At 41.3% G+C, this 27,494-nt stretch overlaps 1 protein-coding gene across 5 annotated transcripts; it reads right to left on the bottom strand.

The window, feature by feature from the left end:
• Positions 1-212: 212 nt before the first annotated feature.
• On the bottom strand, positions 213-27,259 carry TMEM71 (transmembrane protein 71). 5 transcript variants are annotated; one of them, XM_033125769.1, is made up of 10 exons: positions 27,122-27,259; positions 25,456-25,531; positions 24,128-24,188; positions 22,336-22,542; positions 20,714-20,886; positions 10,607-10,792; positions 6,990-7,065; positions 3,691-3,752; positions 3,541-3,600; positions 213-681 (listed from the first exon to the last, which is right to left on the bottom strand). In XM_033125769.1, the coding sequence occupies exons 2-10, from the start codon at positions 25,493-25,495 to the stop codon at positions 644-646; spliced, it is 903 nt and encodes a 300-aa protein (XP_032981660.1). In that variant the 5' UTR covers positions 25,496-25,531; positions 27,122-27,259; the 3' UTR covers positions 213-643. The 5 variants fall into 5 exon arrangements, with proteins under 5 accessions (XP_032981660.1, XP_032981656.1, XP_032981661.1 ...); XM_033125765.1 differs by having other exon boundaries at positions 25,450-25,531; XM_033125770.1 differs by having other exon boundaries at positions 26,998-27,135.
• Positions 27,260-27,494: the final 235 nt, after the last annotated feature.

Consider the following 27,494-nt stretch of genomic DNA (forward strand, 5'->3'; position numbering starts at 1 on the left):
TTGAAAACTTGGTTTTAAAAAAAATAGTTCAAGAGAATATACGTTCCAAAAAATGGCTCTCTCCAGTCCTTGTTCCAATAACCATTATCTACTGTCACCACCAAATACTGAGCCACTCCTTTGGGGAAAATGATGACTTTTTCTACATTATTTTTAAAATATAAACAGCATTTATTTACTTTTGAGATGCTATTAGATATATATATATATAGAGAGATAGAGATATATATAATTTGCTTTCATCATTCAATTAAAGCAGTTTAGCAAAGGATAGTTCCATGTCGGTAGGCCTAGGAATCTGCCCCCATATAATTCTCTAATGAAGATTCATGTGTGAGAACCACTGCCTTAAGGAATGATCTGGCAACATTTACCCAGGTGGTTTGTTCTCTATCACATTTCACAGTCCTTTCCCTTTCAACTGCTAATGTTTGCAAAGGAAAGATGAATTAATGTCGTTTTTATGAGCATATTATAATTAGAAGTGCAAAAATTGGATTTTTTGTTTTTTTTTAAGAAATCACAGAAACAAATTAAAATGTGTTTCTCAAGTATCCAGTCGTTCACTCCCTTCCAGTAAAGCAGTTGTTCCAAGCAGGCTGCAAATGGGACAATTTCCGGATATTGAGATTGAAGACATTCATCAGAGACACTCTTGATGCTTGTCAAATTTTAGCGAACCTAGATCAGAGAAAGGAGAAAAGAATTGCATAATTCATCCCCATACACAGGAAATGCGGTATCTACTCCAATCACTGCATGAGATATAGTGCACGGTGCACGGTGCACACACACCGACAAACGAGCTCGAGTTGTCATAACTATGAAAGTGGAGCTTCAACTTCGAGCTCCTTTTTTTTTTTCCGCCCAGCAGTTCTGAGTTTCCTCCCTTTCCTCTGTGGAGGTTTCTGTCCCTAATCTCAGCTTGGTACTTAGTTCACTACCATTTCATATTGTTTTTTCCACAACCCCTCTAGAACAGAAGTGCCTGGAGGGTATCAAGTGGCTCCCCCCTGACCCCCCCATTTCTACTCCCTAAAGCTTATTCATTCATTCACCGACTATATAAACATACATTTCTCCATGTAAGAGTAGAGAGAACACATGATATATGTGTTCACGAATATACAAAAGGTAGAGTGCTCATGCTAACCCATTGGCAGTGTGGGATACCTGTGAGGACCTTCATTTGATAGGGACACTCGGGCCAATGGTGAACAATGCAGACCGTCCCCTAACTTGCAGATTTTACAGTTAACCAAGAGGGTAGTTGAATAAGAATCGCATTATGGTATGAAAAGGGATGTGACTTGAGACGTGTAAAGTGCTAAAGAATTGGCACTTAATAATCTAACTGCACCATGCACGACATTTGTGGGAGGGCTACTCTATTGATGTTTGTGAAAGTGGATTCAGACCTTGCCCTGCATGCCCTTAGACCTTCATCCTTGACTGTTGGAACAGACTTATGGGCTTTCTTGACTCTCGAAAGTAATAACCATGACTTTGGCTGATTCATTTCTGGGTATGTTTATATGTGAGGGAGAGGCTTGCAAAATCTTTACTATACAGAGCTCTTGGCTATAAAGGAAGTACTTTAAGAAGTGATGCAGCAAATACGTTCCATGAATATTTAATGCTGTATCTACTATTTTCGAGGCATTGAGATGGATACAAAAATGAAATCAATAGTCCTTGTTTTCATAGGTCCTAAATGCAAGACTGTGTGTGTTTGAGGCCTGGTGGGAAGAAATAGGAAAAAATGGAGAGGGAACAAGAGAACACGTTAAAGCATGTATACAAATAATCCAAGAAGGGATCTTATTCCATAAATGAGGCTGTAGATGAGAGTATTTCAGGTGGAATTGTCATTCTGGTACTGATCTAATTTCTTTTCGGAGAGAACAAACAAGGAGCTCAGAATAGTAGGAGGTGCCCCCAAAGCCATAGGTGACATAACGCCTGCAGGTCTGATTCTGAAATGTTGAGGACTTGGCACTACAACCCTGGCACCAAGTAACAGTGTTTGGCTCTTGGTGGAGACTCCATAAGCATCTGCTGAGGAAAACTGGGCACCCGGTGCCGCACAGAACATACAAGTTCTCAATAAAGATTTATTTAGTAGGTTAAGTGATGCCACTTTAGAAATCAAACCATCTTCCCAAGATATTCATAGTTAATATGCAAAAAAAACTACCTGGAGGAGTTACTGGAAAGGAACACCCCTCAGGAATGTAGGTTCCGAAGGTCTGGAATCAGGTTCTATAAATCTGTTCTTTACACAAGCTCCCCAGTTGACTCTAGAGAGGTTGTCGCCATGCCACACTTGGAGAAACTCTGCCCTCATCCCAGTGCTTCCTACCAAGATGATCCTGGTCTTTCTGATTAATTTTTACATGTTCATCTTAAAACCCACAGAGAACCGATGTATACATTCACACCATCTGACAAACAATAGTAACGTTGTCACTTCTGAAAGTTGGGTTACACAATGACTCTTTGGGTGAGAATCTTTTGTTCAGATATTATCAGTGAGTCGACAGCCCGTAAAACTGAGCACACAGACAGACCTATAGTTAATGCCGAGTGGGGCAGAGAGCGGCCTGTAGCCAGAGGGAGAGGAGTAGGTATCTTAGAAGAGCTTGAAGCAAATGTCATTCATTTGCAAGGGCTAAGGACTAAGGATTTCTCGGGTGTCCTCAGGGCCCAATTTTCTAACTATCAGATTAAACAAAATTTAGCTGTATCAATGCCTGCACCCAGAAACCTGGAGTGCCAGGAAACTAAAGGAGGCATCACTCAAAGCGTCAGTAAATCAATACTGGCTGGAATCGTAAACAAAACAAATCTTCACTCAGCCCAGTTGTGACATCAGAATTCACCCAAAGACTTCACAAATAAGGCAACGTAGTGTCAGGAGCAAAGGCCAGTAAACTCATTTGAATTACAGTCTTCAGTCTCCGAGCTATGGGAGTCGGCCCCTGGCAGCCATGTTGAAGTGAAGGTAATTAACACAATCCATCTCGCAATGGATGGGGCTTTGCAGGCTGCTTGAAATGCTGGGAGCCTCTCACCCAGACCCCAGTAACCCTTTGAAATATGCTGCACCATGGCAGTCAGCATACAGGGGAGCGTTAAGTGAGGAGACATGGCAGAGAAATCACAGTTTGCAACGGAGATCATTTCATGGGCAGTTTGCTAGTTATTTGGGAAACTCTAAGATAAAGAAAGGCCTCTTAATATGAAGTATTTTTTAAAGTGCATTGCTATGAATCTATAAAAGCCCTTTAAAACTGTTTAAGATTTTTAAATTCATATTATTTCCTGAGTCCTGCTGCCTTACAAATTAATTCTATTCTGTTTTGGGGTAAGAATTTAGGAGACGGGATGATGACACTCTTAGCAGTAACAGAAAGTATTTTTCAGGACAAAGACCCTTCCTCTATGTAGGCATTGCCATCATTACTTAGCACAAAGCATTCTGGGATATCAGATTATGGTCATCTTTATCCGGACAATGATAACGCAAGCAATACTTACGAGCACAGGCGGTGGCTTTGAAGTAGCTGGCAAGGCTGAGACACAGTGACTTGACAAGATCTTGGATGAGAAAGAGAAAATATTTTGAAATGAACAAAATTGGAATGAAATACAGGAATCAGAGCAGTCATTTGAGAAACAGTTACTTACAAGCAATAGTTATCATCAAGGAGCATGTGAAGACACTGGCTAACATTCCTCCCAGACACCATCTGAAACAACAGAATTGCTCAGGTTCAGCAAACTAATTATGCATTTCCATTACATGAGATATGCTTTTCCATGGGCTATCGATTTTAGATTTTAAGATTTACTAAATACTTCATTTTAAGATTTACTAGAAAACTAATAACGATAAAGATAGTGTGGTATTGGCAAAAGGACAAAAATACAGATCAATGGAAGAGAAGAGACAACCCAGAAAAAGAGCCGTACAGAGATACTTAACTAATTTTTAGCAGAGATGCAAAAGCAATTCAATGGAGAAAGAATAGTCATATGAACAAATGGTGTTGAGACAATTGTATATCCACATGCAAAAAGTGAACTCCCACGTGTACATCAGTCCTTAACACAAAATTTAACTCCAAATGAGTCACAGACTGAAACATTAACCACAAAAGTATAAAATTTTTAGGAAAACAAAAAAAAAAAAAAGAGAAAATCTGTATGCCTAATATTTCAAAACCTTGCCCAGATAGTGTGTTAAACTTTTGGGGTTTTACCAATCTGATGAGTGATTGTATTACAGGGTGGATTTTTTAAAAAAGAATAATGTCTTTATTGTTTTTGTGTTCAAAATATGAATTATTGAAAGAGAGTACAAATAAAAACAAAGGAGAAAAGAAAAATATCATAAAAATCCCACCACCCTGAAGCAACCATTATGAAAATCTGATGACTATCCTTTCAGATATCTCTTTATATGCATTTTTAATTGAGCATTTTAATTTTAAATTATTTCATTTAGTTAATTATTTCATTTAGTTAATATTTCATTATTTCATTTAGTTAATATTTATTTTTAATGTAATATAATTTAAATCATTTAATATTTTATATTTAATTTAATTTTAAATTATGTGTTTAAATTGAGCTTTAACAAATGTACACTAAAGCACATAAAGTGCACATCTTGGTTTGTGTTTTTGCTTTTTTTTTTTTTTTTTTTTACATTGGCCCCTGCAATCACTACTGAAATCAAGATGTAGGATACTTTCAGCACCCTATAAGGTTTCCTTTTTTGTCCCTTCCCAGCATATCCCCCTGAATTAACCACCAATCTTACATCTATAATAACTGATTCATTTTGCCTTTTCTTGAATTTTATATGCATATGCAATCATACAGACTCTTGAGCCGTCATCTTTCACTTACATCATGAGATTCGTCTGTGCTGTTGCCCGTGTGAATAGTTTTTTAACCAATTATTTACTTAAATAACCTTTTGATTTTAGAATAACTTCAGATATACAGAAAAGTTGCAAAAAAGAGTACAAAGAGTTCTCATATACCACCCATCCAGCTTCTTTTATTATTAACATCTTGCAGTTCGTGGTACATTTGTCATAATTAAGGAACCGACGTTGGGGCATCACTGTTAACTCAGCTCCACACTTCATTTGGACTTTACAGTTTACCCTAGTTTATCCATGTCCCAGAATCCCATCCTGGACACTGCATTGCAAGGAGTCATCCTCTTTCCTCAGGATCCTCGGGGCTGTGGCAATTTCTCAGACTCTCCTTGGTTTGGATTACCTTGACAGTTGTGAGGACGACTAGTAGAATCTAATTATAGAATGCCCCTCGATTTGTTATTTTCTCACAGTTAGACTGGGGCTTGGAAGGTCACAGAGCTGAAGGGCCATTCTCATCACAGGGGATCAAGGGTACCTCCTGTCAACGTAACTGACCCCTGTCGATGGTACTATTGATTATCTGAGGTCATGTTTGCCAGGTTTCTCGGCTGTAAAGTTACCTTTCCCCTCTCTCCATCATCTACTCTCTGGAAGCAAGTTTCTCAATGCAGCTCACACTCAGGGATGGGGAGTGAAGCTCCCCTCTTAACAGGGAGTGTCTACAGAAATTAATCTAAGAGGAATATTACATTGACAGTCCTGTGAAATAAAGGAAAGGGTTCCATGATCAACTAAGTTTGGGAAATGCCAAGTTAACTAAAACGTGTTTCTTCACTACATTATTTCGCTGTGCCTTTATCATGCTAAAGCACATTATGATGCTCCAACATGGGAAATATAATGCAGAATTTTGCAGATTTATTTTTAACTGTAGGACCTCCCCCGCGCCTGTTTTTGTTTTTCTTGTCCCCCTGTGATATAAAAGTACTTCTCAAACCTCATAATTATCTGGGAAGCGTGTTTTAAAAAATCGATTTTCACTAGATCTAAATTAGTATCTCCAGGGATGGAATCCAGGACTTTGTATTTTAAAACACACCTCCCTTAAGTGGCATGAGGGGTTAGACCCTCGGGAGCTGGGGCTTGAGAGCAAGCAGCACTGGCTGACCGGAATACAGGACCGCAAAGACCCAGGACGGGACCGTTCCTCCCTGTTTCACTGATTCAACAAATATCGATGAGCCCCTGGCACTGGGGATACAGTAGCAAAGGAGACTCACAGTTCTTGTAGAGAGAGAGAGAGAGATTTAACATTTAAACACGTGAACTTATAATAGGGCAGGGAGTGGTAAGTGCTCTGAAGAAAAGTAGAGTGAGGTGTGTGTGACAGAGTGAGTGGTGTGCTATTTATACAGGGTTGTCAGGACAGGGCTCTCTGAGGATGTGACATTGGAACAGATTCCAGAAAGAAGGACACACATACATGATGAGGCTTTCTGGAGAAGACTGTACTAGGCAGCGTAGACAGCATGTGCAAAGGCCCTGAGGCATGAGTGGGCTTAGCACAGAAGGGATGTGATCCCCGACCTGGACGTCTGGGCAAGAAAAAGACATGCTGGACAGAGGGTAGAACAGAAACATGCCCGTAATTAGGCAAGAGCATTACATGCTCTGAGATGCTGAGTGGGCATCCCTGGAGCAGACACTTTATGTTAGGATATAAAAGTATAATGGGAAAGGTGGAGTCCCAGCAGGACTCCATGTCCCCTAGTGGGAACTTTAAGTGCCCTTGACGTCTAGGCAGGGGTACTTAGACTATCTGTAACAGAGAGTCACTGGGGATTTAAACAAAGGATGATCCATGGTAAATTCCAATTTCTAGCCAGATACACTGGCTTTTGTATGCTTTGTGAGGCGGTGGGAGGAAGGAGGTGACAGATAAAACAATACTTACCATGGACAGACAAATCAGTAAATCTTAACCACAGAGCCACCGAAATATACTTTGCAGAATAAGGCAAGTAAATCATCGATCAATTACAATTTCATTAATTATGAAACACAACTGCATGAAAACAAAATCTGAATTACCTTGCACATGCAGAAAGGACCAAACAAACAGTAAGCAGAATTGTTGGAAAGGAGACCTCTCCCAACAAACTGGTTTCTAATGGGAAAAATAAAATTAATGAATTAGAACATTAATGATTAAATCCTCTTGGAACAGCAAAATCATACTAAAACTTTTCTTCTACATACTAAAACAAAAGTTTGTAGATGTCCGTCAGCTCAAGCAATTTGTCAGAAGTAACAAGAAAAAATTATCAAATGTTAGAAAATTTTTACAAATAGATTTTCTATCATTAAAAGATCAATGATTACGCTACATAAACAGTTTTGGGCTTGCCTTTACTTCATTGTTGGGGAAAGGCTTTGTCGAGTTTTTGCTAATGTCATAAATCTAACTCTGAGGATAATAATTGGAATGCTTATATCTATGGAGTGCCTTATAATTCACAGAGCTTTCATATGTCAGTTCATTTAATCAACACAACCATTATCATAATTCTGCAAACGAGAAGACCAAGACTGAGAAGAATGATGAAATTTGTCCAAGGTCACACAGCTATGAGGGGCCAGAGCCAAGATCTAAAAACCACGTCTAGCCAGAACGTGATGTTTTGCCTGAAATGGGGCAGGGAAAGAGAATTGCAGCTTTGCATACTGGGAGTCTGTAAAGGGCAGAAAAAAAAAAAAAAAAAGAACAAAAATCGTGAACTGCCTGGCCTTGCAAAACTCTTTGCTCTCAGTAAACTATTGCAGTGTTATTGAGCTACAGTGGGAATGATTGCAAATTCTCTAGCAGTGCTAAACTTCAGTAAAACCAATCGTGACACTATTATTCTAATCACCTAAAAGAAATCAGAGCTGGTTTGAGGATGACCTCAGAAAGATTTAAAGGCAAGTAAGAACAGGCCTCAACTTAATGTTTGCCAAATGCGGCAGAGAAGCTCAATTTTGCAACAGTTGTTTAAAACCTGGAATGACTTTGTGCTACGAATGCCTTTATTTTTGCTATTTGTGCTCCGAATGAAGATTGAGTCAGCACACAAGACCTCTTCAGTCCACCATGTGGGCGGAATACTGGAGACTGGCAATGCAAAATATAGCAGCCGTGAATGATGTCACCGCGAATGTACAGTATTTCATGTACACTGTGAATTAAATATGTTATTGTGGGCTCAATTGAACTCTCAACCATCCTTCCGAAGTGCGTTTCTATTCTTAGTCTCCTCCGATTTCATGTGGAATTTGGGAAACAGTTTCTCACGGAAACAAGTCTAGCTTGACAAACCGCGAAGATCACTAGCCTTGAATATTGAAGGATTACTGAATTTCAATTTAAGTTCCGCAAAGATAGGACTTACATGATTTTGGGCGAGGTGTTCATTGAGTGAATTCATCAGTAGCCATTTATTGAGCACCTGTTTTGGTTTTGCTCAAGTGTAACCTCCTTCTGAAAGCTTTCCTTGAATCCTCCAGCTCCCCCTCAGCCCTTCGCCAACACCCCTGGCTCATGCATGTCCCGCCCCCCGCCCGTGTGCTCTTCCCACAATGAATTGACATCGCTGTTTTGTTTTCTCTGTATTTTCCCCACTAGACTGCAAGTTCACTGAGACTAGTTGACATCTATTGGCTGGGCTTTGGTGGCAGTGCCCAGTATTTCCTTGGGGAATCACTTCCTTTTTGTTCATGGCTCAGGTGGAGAGACCGATTTCCCTCCCAGCATCTGGTCCACTCCAAGCCATGTGGGGCTTCACATCCGTGTTGACAAAGTGATTGGTTTTGTCATGTCAATGGGACCCTTCCAGAACCAACAAAACTGAGCCTCTTCTCATGACTTAGAAGGCTCTCCTCTCTTTCTGCTGGATTGGAAACGGGGAAGTTGTAGGCACCAAGCCACCATGGAGTAATAGCCTTTTAAAGTGTAAAGCTGACACAGAAGAGAAGAGACAACAAAAATAGACGGACAGAAAACTGACATCTGTGCCTGGAATTGTCATTAATATGTGCCAATAAATTCTGTTACTGATTAATCCCCTTTGAGTTGGGTTTCCATCCGCTGGAACTCACAAAGCCCCGATAGACGATGGCATGTGTGCCTCTATTGTCAGCACGTGGAACGTTGCCTGGAACAGAATAAACACTCAAAACCTACATGTAAAGGAGATAAAACAGAATCAGACGGAGACCTTGTTCACCGAGGGCTTCACAGCCAGGTGAAGAAGAGGAAAAAGTAGGTCCGATAGAGATAGATGCAGAGCACGAGGGGGTTATGGGGAAGCAGAGTGCTACCTCCACCAGCCAGAAGGGGGCAGAGGAAGCCTCACAGAAGTGGTCTTGTTGAATGTGGACCTTGAAGGAGTTGGGGTCTTCCAGGAATAGCAAGTCGGAGACACATTCCAGACATAGCAAAGAACCTGTACAAAGGTTTACTTGACCCATCTGAACTTCAGTATTCTTGTCTGTAAGTCAGAGGTAGCACACTTCGCAGTCATGCTCTGTATTAGGTACCATGTGGGCAGTGTGCAATAAACAGAGAATTAAACCATAGTGCCATCCTCAAGGAACTCGTGGCCCAGCCGGGTGGGCAAGATGCAGAAGTAAATGTGCCACAGCAGTGCAGGAAATGGGCATGAGAGGGGAACCCTGTGAGCAGGGGAGCACAGAGAGCGGTCACTGCACACCTTCTCCCTAGAAACACAGGGTGGGCTCCCTAGAGGAGGTGGCTATGGACCCTTAGTAGATGTTGATTACCTGGAAACTGTCTAAACAGTAAAAGCTGCTTTCCCTGCCATCCTAACACCTGGAAAGGGAACTTAAAAACCCTTGTTTTTTATTTGTTTAATAGCTACCCTGGGAACAAAATGAAGCAGGGCATATTGGTCTTTGGCAGAAGAAGAAGAGATGGTCAGTGGAGTGAATATGCATGATGTTGTGAAGACAAATAAAGCGAAGATATTATTTTTCCGTTTAACCTCAATCTTATGTACTCATAACTTTACATTTTTTTTGGTATTTAGTATACATGACACATGACACTAAAGGTTTCACCTGAATTATTTTGATCATTACAAGGTAGGAACTCTGATTATTTCCATTAACAGAGCAAAATGTTAAGTTTTAGAGAGTTAAGTGAACTGTTTCTGAGTTATAGATAACAAGTGCGGAGAGATTAAGGGACATGCTTGCTGAATTTATTCCAGATTTACTCCTGACTGGAAATCCCAATACCTTTATATCTTTTGACTTTTCCTTGCCACGGGCATAGCATTAAAGGATGTTTTATTCTTCTTTCTTTTCTTTTCAAATCCACAGCTAAGTACAAAGAGTAAAATAACAGACACCTGTGTATGTACTACCCAGCTTTAGCAAAGCTTAACATTTTACCAAATACATTCAGGGTTTTTTCAAAAACAAACAAAACACTGCAAATCCAGCCCTTCAGATGCCTCTACGGTGACACCCCAAAGGCAGTCACCTCCTCTGTGAATGTGTCACGTGGGTGCTGCAGCACCCCAGGTCCTAACCACCTCCTACAGGTTGAGTCCAGTTCCTAAGTGTACGTTCGTCATCTCTGAGTCATTCTCCAGCCCTGAAAGCAAGAATTCTTTGGGTGTGGCAAAGAGGTAGAAAAAGAAACTCACTTGAATGATCCAAAATGTTCCCTGGGAGATATTCAGAAGCCATCCACTGCGGCTGAAGGGATACATCATGAGAGTGATTTCTGGGAGTCTGAGATGTGACATGGCCCGAAGAGGAGGCTTTGACAGATTCTGCGTTTGGCTTCTCTGACTCTCGGTCGTCTGTCAGAGAGCAGTCAAAATCTCCTCCTGGAAAAGCAAAAAGCGTTTAATGTGTGTGTACGTGTTCGTGTGTGTGCGCACATGTGAGTGCATACGTGTGTGTGTTGTGACTCTCAAGGCACGGTAGCTAGTGATCATAACACTAGTGACGCCACTGGAGTAGGATGGGAGTGGATCTCTCGATGGCATGGCACCTCCATTAGTCCTCATTCCTGAAAGTTTTAGAGGAAAAGGGTTTTCCGTACAGAGATGAGCAAAGGCCAGAGGCATGACCGTTTGGTGACGGAAGCCAGGGCTTGTGTTGTTGGGACAGAGTGCCCAGGAGAGCCCTGTGAAACATGAAGCTGGAACACTAGATAAAGGGCGGGTCATAGGAGGCATTGGCTTCCTGGGCTGAGGAGTTTGGAACATATGCTGCAGGCAGTGGCCTGATGGCGTGTCCCCAAGTGAGGGTGGCACTGTATGCAAGCTTCTGCCACATTTTTATGTCAATAAAATAATGTGTGGTTCTGAAATATGACAAAATCCAGGTGGTTCTGAAAGAAGTCATGAAAAAAAAAGATCAGACAGGCTTTCCTTGTTTTGATTGCTGTCATGGGACATCTGGAGCGTAAAGCGACTAAGGAAGGACTGAGGCCGCCCACAAGTGACATCCCCAGAGAAGACCCCAAGCCAGAGGAGACTTGGAGGTGGAGGAAGGGGAGAGGAGAATGCAAAGCTTTCGGGGCATGGGCAGGCACTTCTCTTCTTCCATTCAGTGCACAGTTGTTGTATAACGGCTCACGTGGCTCTCGATGGCAGCTGGCAGTGAGAAGTCCAAGGAGACACCGCTGTGCCTGCTGGTGGCCTAAGAGGGACAGACATGCAAGCCAACAGTTAGGATGCAATGAGGTAGTTGCAACAGTGAAGGCTAGCTGTGGGAATTCCAGTGGGAACCTAGGAAGGAGTATCTGCGTCTGCCTGGGGGAATCCAGGGAGGCTTCACAGATGAGGCAGTCCCGATGTGGAAATTGAGGGATGAGTAGGAGTTCCTCCAGAGAGAGGGCAGGCCAGGCAAAGATGGGGGAAAAGACATCAATCTGTGAGAGAACATGGTGGGTTCCCAGAAGAGCAAGCTCTCCTGTGTGTCTGGACAGGAGCCCGTGAGTGTAGGCAGTCCTCGGAGATGTTTCTGGCTGGGCTGCTAAGCAGGGGTCTGATCACGGAAGGGGCTCATGGTCACACTTGAGACCCAGCATCTATTCTGGGGCAGTTTGGAACAGGAGTGTAACCGGAGAAGCTTTGTGTGTTGAAATGCTCACTCAGGAGGGAGACTTTTGAGAGAGCCCAGCTCCGTTCCCGGAGCTGGAAGTGATTATGGAACTCCAAGAAATACCCGGGGTCCTCATTTAGTGCTTCTGAACAGGGTGATTTCTCCCCCCGCCCCCAGGGGGCATTCGGCAATGCCTGGAGATATTTTTGGTTATAATGCACAGGGCCAGCCGGCCTCGAAACAAAGAATCGTTCAGCCCCAAATGTCGGTAACGCTGAAGCTGTGAAACCCTGTCAAAGAGAGAGCAGACCTAAATGTACAAGGAGTCTTCATGATTATAGCTCTTTCATCCTGCTAAGCGCTTACCAGGGGAGAACAACTGTATTCTCCTGCATTTTCTGGATCTTCCTGATTACCCTTACTCTTGTCAAAGCCCCTGCTCTCTGCTTTCGTAGGGCATACGATAATCGCCGATTTTACAATTATTGTAGAAACACATACTACCTAATATGTAATTTGCATGATTTTTTACTTAATATCTGGAAAAGGTCGCCTGATCTGTCCCAGACACCAGCAATTGACGCCTAGCTTATGGTTAGCCCTCGATGAGATATATGCATAAATGGAGAGGTCCAGTGGGGGGCAGGGAGATTGAGACATTGAGGTTTCTATACCCCAGATCTAACCTCGACCTGCTGTAACGGGGCTACAGTAACCATGGCGATAGTGGCTCAGTTCTCACCATCCAGGAAGCTAAAGCCAACCTAAGCTTGAGGCTTCACGCAAGGAGAATGGCCTCCTGGCCCAGGCTGGTTGGCTGAGTGTACCTGTGGCGCTGTCTTCCTGCTCAGCCTGGATACTGAACCAATTAACAGGTGCTTTTGGACGCAGGAATTCCTCCTGCCGACCCTGTAGGCTCCTCCCACTGTTCCTCCCACAACTTGGGGCCACTGGACTGCAGAAGCTTCCCTACTAGTTGCCATGGAGAAATGAAGCAGCAGGAAGCGAAACATGCTGATCCTCTAGCAATGACCGCGCTGGCAGGGGAGGGCCTGGATGTTGTTCATTGCAGCACCAGTCACAGTAGCCAAGATGCGCAAACAACCAAGGGTTCATGGATAGATGAATGAGTAAAGAAAATCCTGCCGTTTGTCAACACTATGGATGAGCCTGCGGGACATCACGTTCAGTGAAGTAAGCCAATCACAGAAGGACACATACTGCATGATTCCACTTGCAGGAGGTGTCTAAAATCATCGGATTCCTAGAAGCAAAGAATAAACCGGTGGTTGCCCGGGGCCGGGGGCTGGGGGAAATGGGGAAGTGATCAATGGGTAGAGAGTTTCAGTTACACTAGATGAATAAGTTCTAGAGGTCTGCTCACCAGTATAGTGGCCAATACTTAACAATATGGAATTTTATGCAGTTCAACATGTGTGAAGAGGGTAGATCTTATGTTAAATGCTCTTACTACAAAAAAACGAAGACACCAAAACAAGCCACAAAGGGACACAAGAAAACTCTGGAGGTGTTGGATGTCTATGACCTTGATTGTGCTGATGGGATCATGGGTGTTTGCAAATATCTAAACTCATTGAATTGTACATATTAAATATCAATTATACCTCAATAAAGCTGTTTAAAAAAAAGAGGAGGCTGTGTGGTCAAATTAACGTGGAAGTGAGCAAGAACTGGGAACTTTTAGGGCTGATTCAGGAGTGGCACTTAATTAAGATCTGGGAAGATGTGGTGGAGGCTGTGACAATAGTAAAAAGCCCCCTGTGCTGTTGCCCAAGGCTGCCTTGTTGAACTTACAGCATTGCCACTGAGAATTAGATGACGTTTTTTTAAAACATGTATATTGTGTGGAATACTGGAAATATGACACCGAATTTTCTAAAATGGAAGTGATGGCATTAAAGACGGAAATTGCAAAAAATAATCTTAACATCAAAAATCATCAAGGATGTTTCATCTCTGAAATGACATGATTTGCCGCCCCCCCCACCTACACTTCCTAACTGACATTTTTTTTCTCCAACCTTAATAATAAATGGAAGGATCAGAATGCAGAAAACACTACAGCAAATAGCTCTTCTGTATCAGATTTGAAGATATTAATCTCATCCTGGTTTATTTACGTTCAGTGGCATTGACTTCTGTTTTAAAAGGATGAACCAATTTTTCCAAGCACATTTCCAGATCCTTGCATGTAAAGCGAGCATTACTGTTGGCTACAGAGGGAAACACAAAGCCACATACAGATGTTGCCATCACAGATATTTATGGGCGAGGCACTAATTAGCTGTAGAGAAACTCGCAGACCTCCAGCTGGCGTTCCTTGCCAGAGGTCATCTGGTCCTCTCATTCTTAGGACTGGTGGAAATAGAGCGGGGAAGTCCTGATCAGTTCTGCCTGCATGAATCCTCCATCCATTTTCAGTATGACTCATGGGGTTCTGGGAACGCATCCCCAATTGCAGTATTGGGGCCTGGGGAATTGCGAGGTGCCATGGCTAAAGAATGAATGCCAACGCATGAGGAAAGGTGTCTCAACACAGCAGTGGAAGGGGTGAACTCAGGATAAATCAAATAGGCAACCAAGAAAAAAAAAAAGTCCTTTTTAGCCTGAAAAGTGAAGCAAGAGAAAATCAGGGGAAGTGCGTTTGATTGCATCCATTGCCCAGAGAGAAAACAGCAAAACAACTTAATTTTGAATGCTTGAGTCTTCTAACGAGGCGACATTGCCAGAGAAAAAATAAATTGCTGAGAAAAGTCACGGGGCTTTGGGCAAATCCGGAAAACAAAAAGTCTGCGGAAGATTTGATTACGGTTTACAGCTGAGAAGAGAGATTTCAAAGTCCTGCGTGCACCCGGGTTGACTAATTACTGATTTTGGGGGGGTGGGTGGTGGTTTGATTTGTTGTATTTAGCAGATATCTGGAAACCATGAGAATTTTAACAAGATACCTCAGGCGCGTGCAGCACTGCTCTAGTCCAATTGCTTTCAAGTTGTTTGGGCATATTTCGAAGAGGCAACTATGGGAAAACTAGATGTGAATTTCCAAATATGTGAAACTGCCTTTGGAACTGGGAAACTGCGGTCCCCAAACTTAAGTCATCCAAGCAACATTTTCCTTATTTTTGCCATATCCTGGAGCCTGCTTACGCTGAGCCATTTAATAGTTTCTCAAATTGTCCCATTTCAGTCTTTTACGTACTTTATAGGAAACTCTATCAATCATTTAAATGCCCTAAAGAGAAAGTAAATGTAAAAGTAGGTATAATGAAAATAAGACCTTATTTCATTTGCACTAAACACCATTGTGGCAGAAAGCTCTGAGCTTATTCTTTGTTAAAAGCACTCTGCTAAAACAAGAGAGAGTAGTAGCGAGTGTTCAAGTGTCTCGAACCTATCGAGGCTCTAAATTGAGCCCTGTCCTTGGTTTTAGCAGGATAGTGAGGAAGATTGGAAGAGGGGGTCCCAGCTTCTCTCCCTGCGAGATCCAGTGTTCATTCCTACCGTGTTCTAGAGGCATCTGCTGTCCCACCCCACACTTTGGAAAATGTTGATTTAGAATTGAGAAGAGTTTCGCCCCCCCCCCGCTCCCTCCCCCCGCCGAAAGCCAGCCTAGAACCAAGGGATGGAAACTTTCAAAAGGCACATGACAGGTCAGCAAAAGAAAGCCACTTCTGCAGCAGTGTTACCAGTGAGAGAAAGAGGTAGCTTAAAAAGTCACGGTTTGCCAAATGTGGCAAATCCACAGAGACAGAAAGTAGATTAATGGTTGTCAAGGGCTGGAGGGGGTGGGGGGTGGGGGGTGGGTAATAGGGAGAGACTGGCAATGAGGGTGGGGTTTCTGTTTGGGGTGACGAAAATGTTCTGGAATTAGAAAGTGGTCAGGGTTGCATAAGCTACCTTGTGGCTATATTTTTTCATCACCTAATTCTATACGTTAAAATAGTAAATTTTATGATCCGTGCACTCTATCTCAATTAAAAAGTAATGAGTGCTTCTTATTGCTACAAGTATGTGTGCCAGCCGGTCAGGGATGTGGAGACTACGATTGCCTCACTCTTCTGCTGGAAGGCTGCATACAGAACTTACTTATCAGAGATTTCTTTGAGGTCGCAGAGCACTTGAACTAACCTCTATTAAACTGTACATCATTAGCCGTTTCTTTCTTTTCAAATAGCTACATGAGGCTGAAAACTGACCTCTTGTAAAAAATATATTAAGTTTATTGGGGAGCATTGTTTAATAACATTATATAAATTTCATGTGTGCAGCTTGATAACACGACATCTGTATACTCTGTTGTGTTCTCACCACCAGAAGTCTAATCTCCGTCTTTCACTATGTATTTCACCCCCTTTACTCTCTTCGTCCTCCCTCCACCTTGCGTACCCTCTGGTAACCACCATTCTGTTGTCTGAGTCTATGGGTTCAGGTTTTTGTTTGTATGTTTGTGTGTTCCTTTGTTGCTTTTTGTTTTGACTGAAATCAGATTGTTCTTGTCGTTTTCTGTCTGACATTTCACTTGGCATGAAACCCTCCAGATCCATCCATGTGAAAGAAGATACATGTGGTACATGTACACAATGGAATACTACTCTGCCATAAGAAAAGATGAAATAGTGCCATTTGTGATAACGTGGATGGATCTTGAGATTATCATGCTAAGTGAAATAAGTCAGAAAAACTCGAGAACCATATGACTTCACTGATATGTGGGAGGTAAAACTGAAAGCAACAAAGGAACAAGACAAAGAAACAAAAACTCATAGACACAGACAATAGTTTAGTGGTTACAGAGGGTAAAGGGGGCGGGAGGTGGGAGATGAGGGTAAAGGAGGTCAAATATATGGTGATGGAAGGAGAACTGGCTCTGGGTGGTGAGCACACAACGTGATATATAGACGATGTAATATAGAATTGTACACTTGAAACCTATGTCATTTTACTAACCATTGTCACCCCAATAAATTTTAATTAAAAAATCCTCCCCCCAAAAAAAGATCCATCCACGTTGTCTCAAATGGCAATATTTTATCTTTTTTTTTTTTTTATGGCAGAGTAGAAACATTTCTTTACATTCTTTCTTTCACGACATTATGCTCTTCTGGTTCCCTGCCTGAGAAAATTTCCCCGAAGAGCCTTTCTGAATGTGGCCTAGTGAGCACGTGCTCAAAACTCTTGAGCTTGAATTCAGGCTAAGCCGCTTACTAGGTATATGGCCCCATGAAAAGTATCTAATCTGCGTTAGTTTCCCCCCTCTGCAAAAGGGGGATGAGAATAACATTCCTTCTACGTTGTTGCAAATGGTAGGATTTCCTTTTTTAACAAGGATGAATAATATTCAATTATACATGTAGACCAAGTGTTCTTTACCCATTCATCCACCTATGGACATTTACTTTGTTTCCATATCTTGGCTGTGGTGAATAATGCTGCAATGTACATGGGTGTATGGATATCTCTTTGAGATCCTGATTTCAAGTCCTTTGAACACATTCCCAGAAGTGAGATTGCTGGATCATCTGGCAGTTCTATTTTTAAATTTTAGGGAGCCTCCATACTGCTTTTCATAGTGGCTGCCCCAGTTTACGTTCCCACCAACAGTGCACCAGGGTTCCCGGTTCTCCACGTTCTCCCATCATGGATGAACGTGAAGGGCATTACGCTAAGTGAAATAAGCCAGACACAGAAGGAGGACTACTACATGATTTCAGTAGTCCAAGTTTCAGGCGTACAACGTGAGTAAGTCCTGGAGACCTACTGTCCAGCACAGCGCCTCAGTGAACAAGACTGAGTCGTATACTTAAAACTTTGCTAAGAGGGGAGATCTTATGTTAAGGGTACTTATCACGTATGTGCGGGTGCACACACGAATAATACTCCCTCACAGACTTTGGAGAGAAGTGATTGCATAACATACAGATTTGTTGGTCAATAGCACTTACTGTTCAGGATAGTTATTACTGGAATTTCTGTTTAACCTCCTGAATTCCTTTCTTAAATCTCCTTTCTGCTCATTCACTTGTTTTTCGTAGGTAGACTCCTTTTTTCCAGAGACCTCTACTGCTTCTCATATTGTCTTCCAAATCAATATATCTAGATCCTTCCTTGCTCCTGAATGCCTTTCTCACATTTCCAGCCCTTTAATGACTATCTTTCCGTAGGTACTTCATATTCAATTCATATGAATTAGAATTCATTGTCTCTTTTTCTGACCCAAATCTGTTCTCTCTTTTTTTTTTTTTGAGCTAATATGTATGGCAGAATACCAGCCCCTGTGCTAATATGTGCTTTTCGTGAATTATTTCATTCTCACAATTCTCTGTGCTATTCTTACTTTTCTCGTTTTATACACAAAGAAATGGAGGATCAGAGGGGTTACTTAACTCAGGTTGGAAGAGGTGCTTCCAGGACTTGAATTCCGTTTCATTCAGCTCAAAAGCCCATTCTCCTCATCACTTTTCCATACTGTCTTCCAGACCTTCGTGACCGGCAGAACTTTTCATGCGGTCCCCCAAATTAAACACATCAGTTTTTGTTTGTTTGTTTTGATTCCTCCCACTCTCTCATCCCTGCATTCAGTTGTTCACCAACCTACCAATTGTACCTTGAAAAATGTTCCTTAAATCTCTTCCTTATTATTTCCAGAGCCACTTTCCTTAGTGTGCCTGTTGGCTTTAATCGCCTCTTCACTTCACGTTACTGTAAAGTAATCTGGAATCTGATTATGTCATTGTCCTGCTCAAGAGCCTTCCAAAATATCCTTGATTGACTAGGTAAACTCCAAACTCCTCAACACGGCACAGAAGGTTCTTCAAATATTTCAGTCTGACTTTCCAGGCTCACCGTCAGTCACTGCCGATTGCTCCCCCCCTTGTGAACCACTGTTGCCCCTTGATTTTCATTATACAACACCGTCTTGGTTTTCTCTGACCTCCTAGATGCCTCCTCTCCAGTTCTTTTGTGGGCTAGTCCTCTCCTAGTCACCCATTCAGTGTTTGAGTTTGTAAATTTCCATTCTAGGCTCTCTCTTTCCCAACTCTTCCCTCTTCCTGGTTTATCTCATGCACTCACTCCGTGGCCTCAGTGACCGCCTAGACTGAAGTGACCCACAGATGTACGGCTTTAACTTACACGGCCCCTCTGAGCTCCAGATCGAATTGCCCCTTTGATGTCCCAAAGGAACTTAAACTCAAGGTGTTCCAAACCATCATGTGGTGTTTCCTCACCCAGCAAACCTACTCCCTAGACGGACTCCTCAGACACTGGCCTTCGTTGTCTCTTCATCCCAGAATGCTCTCTCTTACCGTCCCCCTTTGCTCAGGAAAGCCCCTCTCTTTATCTAGAGCTCAGCTCAATGGCCACTTCCACAGGGACACCTTCCCTCAGCTTCTGAGTGGGTCAAATCTCCCATTATATCCTAAACCTTTTCTTCATGACACTTATGACAAGTACTGTTTCGTATTTGTGCAATTATTTAACAAAGGCCTGAACCCCACCCCCTGCCCCAGTACAATAGAGACAGGGGTTATGTTGTTTGTATTCACCCTGTGTCCCCAGACCTAGCAGTGCCCGGCAGATGGCAAGTGCCCAATAAATATCCATTGTTTCTATTCTAGTAATAAAAATAATTGCAACGACAAATTATTGAGTACCAGGCATTGAACTGTATCTGACATTCATTGTGCCATTTAATATTAAGATTGCTTTGAGTTCCCATCACTGTCCATATATATACACATACACACACACACATGCACACACACACATATGCATATATGGGTGGACAATCAAGTTCACGAACTTTCCACCCTGCACTTACATGGTGGAAAGTTTGCAAACTTAATTGTCAGATATTGGCATATTTACATATATTATTATAAAATGTGTATTACATAATACATATATATGATATATCTAATATATACCTATAGCATATTTCAACAGGAATATTTCATGTTATTATCATATGTTATGATATAATACTGCGTTTCCCCGAAAATAAGACCTAGCCAGACCATCAGCTCTACTGCGTCTTTTGGAGCAAAAATTAATATAAGACCCAGTCTTATTTTATTATAATATAAGACCCGTCAAATATAATATGATATAATATAATGTAATGTAATGTAATATAATATAATATAATATAATATAATATAATATAATATAATACTGGGTCTTATATTAATTTTTGCTCCAACAGACGCATTCGAACTGATGGTCGGCTAGATCTTATTTTCGGGGAAACACGGTAATGCATAAATACATTATTATCATACTATATATACACACCTTGTTTTAAAAATGAGAAAATTGAGAGTTAGTTAAGTAACTATCACAATGTGCCCAAATTAAGACTTGAACCCTGACTCCAGTATCCTTTTTCCACCTGTGTGTAGTACAGAAAAGATACATCGCACATATACAAATGTTTTCCAGGTTTTGTCAATGTGATAATTTACATATTTAAATTAGGCTATTTTGCATCACATGGAAACATGTATTTGGACCCATAAGTAGTGTGGAGAGAACTTTAGATTAATTTTTTTATATGTGGCTCATTCTCTCTATCAAAATGACTGTTGTCTCTGGATTTTACATTGGTCCAGGACCAAATGTTGCTGCTGACCACTTAGAAATGGTATTTTGTTATGGAAAAGGAGATTCAAACTCACCATTTTCATTGCAATGGTGCGTGTCCAACCTGCTGACTCCCTCCAACGAGATGTCCTCATTTGGGGAAAAGTCAACATCATCAAAGATACTTCCATGCAGCCAGGATTTAGAGGCACTGAGGTTGAAGAAAGAAGAAAAGGAACGGCGGATTCTCTTTTTCTTTCTAAATATTCTGGAGAGAAATGAAAGTAGCATGGTGAATAATGAATAGCCATCAGGTTCAGTTTCTCAAAACAGAATGTAGTGAAAGTGATTTGATGAACAGAGCGCATCTCTACAGTTCAGGTCCACGGAGCTCATTTTATTTGTTCCCGCTATTAATTCCACAGAAGTTTCTTAAATTTCTGTGTGTGCCAGGTGCTTGGTCAATGTCAAGGCTACTGAGATAAAAGACAAAACCTTGGGTACAAAAAGCTCACAATCAGTATTAGAGACAAACATAATGCAGGTATTGCTAATGCTTTCATAGAGCTTATTTTGTGTCAGGTGTCTTTCTTAGTGGTTCAGATATAGTAACTCACATCCTTAGAACAGGCCTGTGAGGTACCATTGTTACCCCATTTCTCAAATTAGGAAACTGAGGCACAAAGAGGTTAAGTAACTTGTCTGAGGTCATACAGCTAGTAAGTGACATAGCTGAGATGCAAACCCGGCAGTCTGGCTCCATAGTCTCTGCTCAATTGCCCGGCTATGGAGGCATGTGTGCTCTGACAGAATTAACTAGAACACCAGGAAGGGCATTGCTAAGGGAGGCTTTCTGGCCTAAGAGAACTTTGAGCTGCATAGGATCATCTGACCTATTCACTGAAACACAAGTCAGTCCCATATTGGATGGTACTAGGAAATTAGGCTAGGAAGGTAAAAAGAAGGCCAGTAATGGAGAACCTTGGATGTTATGAGAAGGAGCTGGAATTTAATGTTAGAACAAAGGGAGAACATTGATGTGTGTCAAGGGGAAGAGGGTGGTAGTGATGTGATTTGGTTTGCATTTCTGAAAGATTTTCACCACGCACACATCCACAGTCTCAACAATCCCCTACATTGTAATCTGTATTGTCCTGCTAAGGAGAAATTCGACAATTTGTCAGTGACCCCTCTTTACCTGCAGAATAAAGCCCAACCTCCTTAGCCTGGAATTTAACCCCCTCCATCCAGCCTCTGCTTCGGTGCTCAGTCTTCTCTCTTGCAGGCCATCCTTTTCGACCCAAAGTTGTATTTCTACCAAACTACCAGCCATTCCCAAAGTTGTATCAGGGTCTCTCAGAACTCTCTCCAGAAGTCGCCTTTCCTACATTTGTTTTAACTCATGTCCTACATCTCTAAAGACTCAAATCAATCATCATCATCTCTAGGAAGCTCGTTTTAACCCATTCCTCCAAGAAAAATTGGCCTCCCTTCCCTTTCCCCTCCGCTGTACTCTGTTCAGACTTCTACCCCAGGACATGCATCACCTCATTACTTGTGTTTTCATGTCAGCTATTCCCGCCCCTTTGTGTTTCCACCGTCTGAAGCAGTAATGGGCTCCTTAGATATGAATGTTGAATGAACAAATGAATGAATGAATAATTAATGGATGGATTGGACTTCTGATTCTTTTACGTAATATCCTCGCTCTACTTACCTAACTAAGTTCTCCTTGTATGTAACACTGGTCTGGGGTGGACTCAGAGTTATATTGCCATCTTTGTCGCAGAGGAAACTATCTTCCGTCCAAAGATAGTAGCCATTGGTGAGCAGTCTGGGACTTCGGCGACAGGCAAGTCCTGTCAGGGAGTCTATGGAGCAGCAGTCAAAGGACACATCCCCATCCAGGAAATCACAGGCAAAACTAAAGAGGGAAGAAGGAAAGTCCTTTCAACCTTCATCCAGAACATCCAGTCACACAAAACCCACATTTCTAGTCACCACGAAGGAAAACACCTCTTTACATTCATGGCTGCCAGTTACTTCTGCATCTCTAAGAATGTCCCTCTTAATCTTCTGGGCTTCATCTCCTCCCCTGTGAGAGCATCGAACATTTGGTGTTTCTGTTGTAAACACGTTGGTGAAACATTATGGCTCGTTGGTTTCTTGACCATATGATGTAACTGCACCCTTGACATTAGTCCATTTTTTGGGGTGGAAAAATTGCAAAACAGTCTCTCTGGGCTGTTGGAAGCTCATTGTTTCCTCCACCTTACTCTAAATATCCTTCTAATTGCTACGTATACCCTTAATCTTGGCACTGTAATAGATAACGTAACTGCGCAGCCACCAGACACGGACGAGTTATAGGGTGAACGTGCAGACAGAGATCTTTTTAGCCATTGCCAACGTCCCTTTAGGTCAGCTGCACAAATGTCTGTGCAGTGATCGTGCCTGATTTGCTTCAGGGAAGCCTCCGATTTAGTTAGGTAAATCTGTATGTGTCTTAGGTTTGGAAAACAATCACACACCTGTATGATCAAAAGGCAACCTCAGGCTCTACTGAAATTCTGGTACGTTTTTACATTTAAAAGTCTGTTCGCAATTAGTACATTCTCTAAAGTTAGTCAAGTGCTATTTTAAATGGATATTATTTAGTATTGAAAACTTATGGGCCTGGCCCATTCTTTATGCTTTATCTGCTTTGGGCAAACCTCCATAAAAGCTAAGTATCATTATCTTCATGGTGCAACGGGGGAAAAAAAAGGGGCAGAAGGGCAAATAACTTGTATATTTTACATAGCTAATCAGTGGCAGAGCTAGGGTTTGACCCGTGGTCTCTCTGACTCTAAAGCACGTGCCCTGTCCACACGGCCTGCTTGTTCATCATTGGCTGATTCAGTGACAGTAGTTGGAGGCCTAGAGTTTACAAAAAGGGGCAGGTTCTAGTATCAGTGCACGATCCCTTTATACAATTGGCACATTTCACAGAATACTAGAGGAAACATCAGCAGATGCCTGCACAGGGAATAAAAGACAGACAGAGGAACAGAAAACACAGAAAGGAAGCGAAAAGAGATTTCATTGCAGAAACTGAACAAAATGTTAGACCCTACATGTTTTTAGTCCAGCATGAAATCGGGCCAGCTTGAGCACTGCCGTAGAATCTTGTTGCTCTTGTAAAATGAAATAGTATAGGCATATTGAAGAGAATATAAATTTGAGAAAAAGTAACGAAACATCAGTATTCCATAGTTTTCTCCACTCACCAAACAAACAATTCACATTTGCCAACACGTTTATACCCGCTCCAAAAAAAAAAAAATCCATTATTATGTTAGGCAAGTTTTCATTTTGTATGTGCATGGAACAGAAAGTATATACTATCCCCAAACTGGATGATATTTAAAACTAATATTTTTAAACCAGGAATGCAACAATATAACACATATACAGGAAGAGAATTTGATTGATTTTTTTTTTTTTCTGGTAAAAGCCCCATGGAATACCTTGGGAAAATGCATGTGGAAGACAGCTCTCCAGCTCGTTCAATCTGAGACCTGGAAGAACCTGCATAAGCAAATGAGAGAGAAGTACAAATTGATCACACCTCACCAACGGGCGTGATGGCAAACAGTGGAAGCTGTAAAGAAGGTGCAAATAGCTGACGTCCCAGCCTCAGCAGAGACTCCAACTGGTGCAGCCATCCAATGAATCAGTATTAACACAACTTGTCAGCAGGCCTCTCCAGGAAGCCAGAAATCATCCAGGAGCTTCTATCTTCTGGTTCTTCTCCCATTCAACACTCCTTTAGAGGTCCTTTAGTATTATTCTTACCGCAGGATGAGGCAATAATAAATCATCAGCATCACTGACTCATGAAAAGGAGGAAGAAAACATCTTGTGTGAAGCTATAGAAAACCAAAGTCAATTAATTACCCAATGTGTTGGTTATTTTAGCTTACTCAGTAATCTGAGGAATTCAATCATCTGCCCAGAATCTCTCTCATTAGTGCATTTTAAGGCACTTCTATGGTAAAATAATGAGCAAAAGGCATTTGTGGAAGGAAAAAGTAAAGTTTTGTTTCCTATAAATGATTTTATAATGTATGAAGCATGTCAGTATTCTTAACTTAAAAAAAAAAAAAGCATCCATTCATTCATTCCAGTTTAACCAAAGGTGTTAAATCAGGGAAAGATTTCAATCAGGGAAAGTTATAGTTGCTTAATATTTTACATTCTATAGCAGAATATTATGTTGTACATTAATGGTAGAAATACTTGTACTAGATAGGCTCTGCAAGACTCGGTTCCATTACTGACAATTAATATCTAAGCAAAGAAAGGAATGTAGATGTTCAGATTGGGCTGGTTGATTTGTAAGGAGAAAATTGTAGGTGCATGAGGGAGGGCTAGAAGCAGGGTTTGGGGAGACAAATGACAAGAGGAAGGAAGAAACTTGAAACCACTACCGTTTTAACAACGCCCTTATTTTCTGCAAGTAGCTATCAAAATCATTCAGTATTTTTTTATAGACAGTTTTGCATCTTAATAGTAGCTGATAAACAATCTCCTTTCACATTTATGCACAGGAATCTAAAAGAGAAAACGGTGATTTTTTTTTTTTTAATTTCTACTAAAAGAAAAATACCACATTTCTCTCAAGGAAAGAAATGAAGTCAAAATCATTGCCAAAGTGAACACTGGCATTTAAGAAGCACAAGCTACTGACAGATGGTTAATGGTATGAGTATCAGCAAAATCAAAGCAAGGAAATTGCTAAGAGAAGTCTAATCATTCAAAAGATAATTGCGTATAGCAGTTCGCCCACATTTACTTGCCACTGGTGTTGACATCACTTGAGATATTCGGTACATCTTGGGAAGGCTGCTTGTTCAAACTTCACAGATTTTCTGCAAAAGACGTGAAAAAAAAAAGGTGGATTATATATTAAAAATAGAAAAGTGATGCCAAAACAGGTGGCATAGACTAATTGCACTAGTCAGATTTGGTTACTGAAATAATACAGAAATACAGGATGGAAGGCAGGAGATATAGGACAAAGGGCCACTGAGGTGGTGTCTGCTGCTATAATTTTGTTGTTACATTTTTCATTGTCTTGATCAGTTCATGCAAATAATCTTTTTTTGTAAATAAGATCAACATTTCATTGGGAAAGCTAGACTTGCAAAGGTTGACTTGTAGTCAAAATAACATAATAAAAATGACTTACTTGATTAAGAAATCTGAAAAAAGATTGGGTCTAGAGCCCTCTAAATAAACTTATTTATATTTTCATCATCCAGCAGCCATCAACCTCATTATCAAGTTTCAAATAATGCTTGGGATTGGTGTCTGTCTTTTGTCCAACACCTTGAACCTCTGACAGGTAGTCACAGAGAGGGTCTTTTGTACATGCTATCAGCCTGCTTTGCACTAAAAATAGAACACCACTGGGCCGATTTCAAAACTCAGTCCTCGCGAAACGTATTATTTACTTTCTCAATTACAAATTAAAAAATTATGCAAACAATGACCATTTACTGCTCATCACATACGTCTACCTTTTGTTGACTGTTAAACTTTGTAGGTATCACCATCCTAATAGCTTTATAAGATAGGATGAAATGCTTTTCTGATTCCCCACCTCTATCCACATTTTTTTAAATGTGATAACCAGTAATGAATTGTTGTTGTAGCTGTCATACATGAAATTAAACCAGGATAATTCTATAGCTCTAGATTGATTCTTCCAGTAAGTTACATACAAAACCTGTTAGAAAATTTCGTTCTTGGCTCATCTATACCTTGAGATAAGTCAGGAGAACTTTCTGGCATTCTTTGGATAATCTCTAAATCAAAGCATCATTCATTGATTTCATTTGTTTGGAATATAAAATAATTGTTGTTTCACTATAACATATTAGGGTGGTGCAAAAGTAATTGCGGTTTTTTGCAATTATTTTTAACCTTTTAAACTGCAGTTACTTTTGCACCAACCTAATAATAGTATGTCATTTGTCCTTTTGAGTTTTTATCAATATAATATGAGTATGCCCAGCCCAGATTACCCTATGTTAGTTTTCCCCAAGCATTCAGTATAATTTTAAGCCAAGTCCTGCAGCAAGAAGTAAGGTCTTGTGGCCATGTAATACAAATTCTTGTAGCAGGGTACAGGCAGTACACTAAGAGTTAACTGAGTATTAGTAACACTGAAAACGACTTCAGTTACAGTTCTAAAACTTTACAAGAAACAGATACTATCTACCACTTCCATCCAAGCAACAAATCTGTTTGGAAAAATAATTTGCCCACACACGTCCTTTCCAAAGGGAGTTCCCAGTCTCTTCTTCCAGTTGATAGATGACAAAATAATTACTGAAATACGAAGCTTCCTGCGTTTGACAGTCAGCGGAGAAATCCAGGACTTAGCAGTTCTTCAGCTGATAATACTGTCAGAATGTCAACAGGTACCGGCGTCTCTTAATCAAGGGGAACCGCACCTTTCTCTCCTAATAGATGCCTGCACACATCACCGTGTGCAGACATTGGCAGAGAAGTTTTGTCTTCAGCAGCCTCTTGTTCTTTTGGTTGTTTCCTAGAATAGAAGAGCATGTCGTTCTTGGGAAAGTTAGCCTTAAAACCACCCTTGTTTCCTTTCAAAACCAGCCTGCGCAACCAGAGGCTGAGAGGCAGAATGAGGTCACACTTCCTGTGGGGCTCACATCAGTGGCATTCAGGCTGAGGGGCACTGTGAAGACACAAGATTGGCTCCTGGAGCAGCCATGGGGGATGCGCTGTCCACGAGTCAGGCCACGGATATATCGTGGTCACTGGAGGGATGCTTTTCTGAGCTGACTCGGCACCCCTAGCTTC

The sequence above is a fragment of the Rhinolophus ferrumequinum genome, chromosome 14, assembly GCF_004115265.2.
Source record: "Rhinolophus ferrumequinum isolate MPI-CBG mRhiFer1 chromosome 14, mRhiFer1_v1.p, whole genome shotgun sequence".
NCBI lineage: Eukaryota > Metazoa > Chordata > Mammalia > Chiroptera > Rhinolophidae > Rhinolophus > Rhinolophus ferrumequinum.

Coding starts and splice junctions, on each gene's coding strand:
- TMEM71 (XM_033125765.1), bottom strand. CDS start 25,495: ATGTACCGAATATCTCAAGTGATGTCAACACCAGTGGCAAGTAAAT. Junction 7,066..10,606: donor GAACATTTTGGATCATTCAA/GTGAGTTTCTTT, acceptor TTTTCCCATTAG/AAACCAGTTTGTTGGGAGAG. Junction 3,601..3,690: donor CTTGATGATAACTATTGCTT/GTAAGTAACTGT, acceptor TTCTCATCCAAG/ATCTTGTCAAGTCACTGTGT.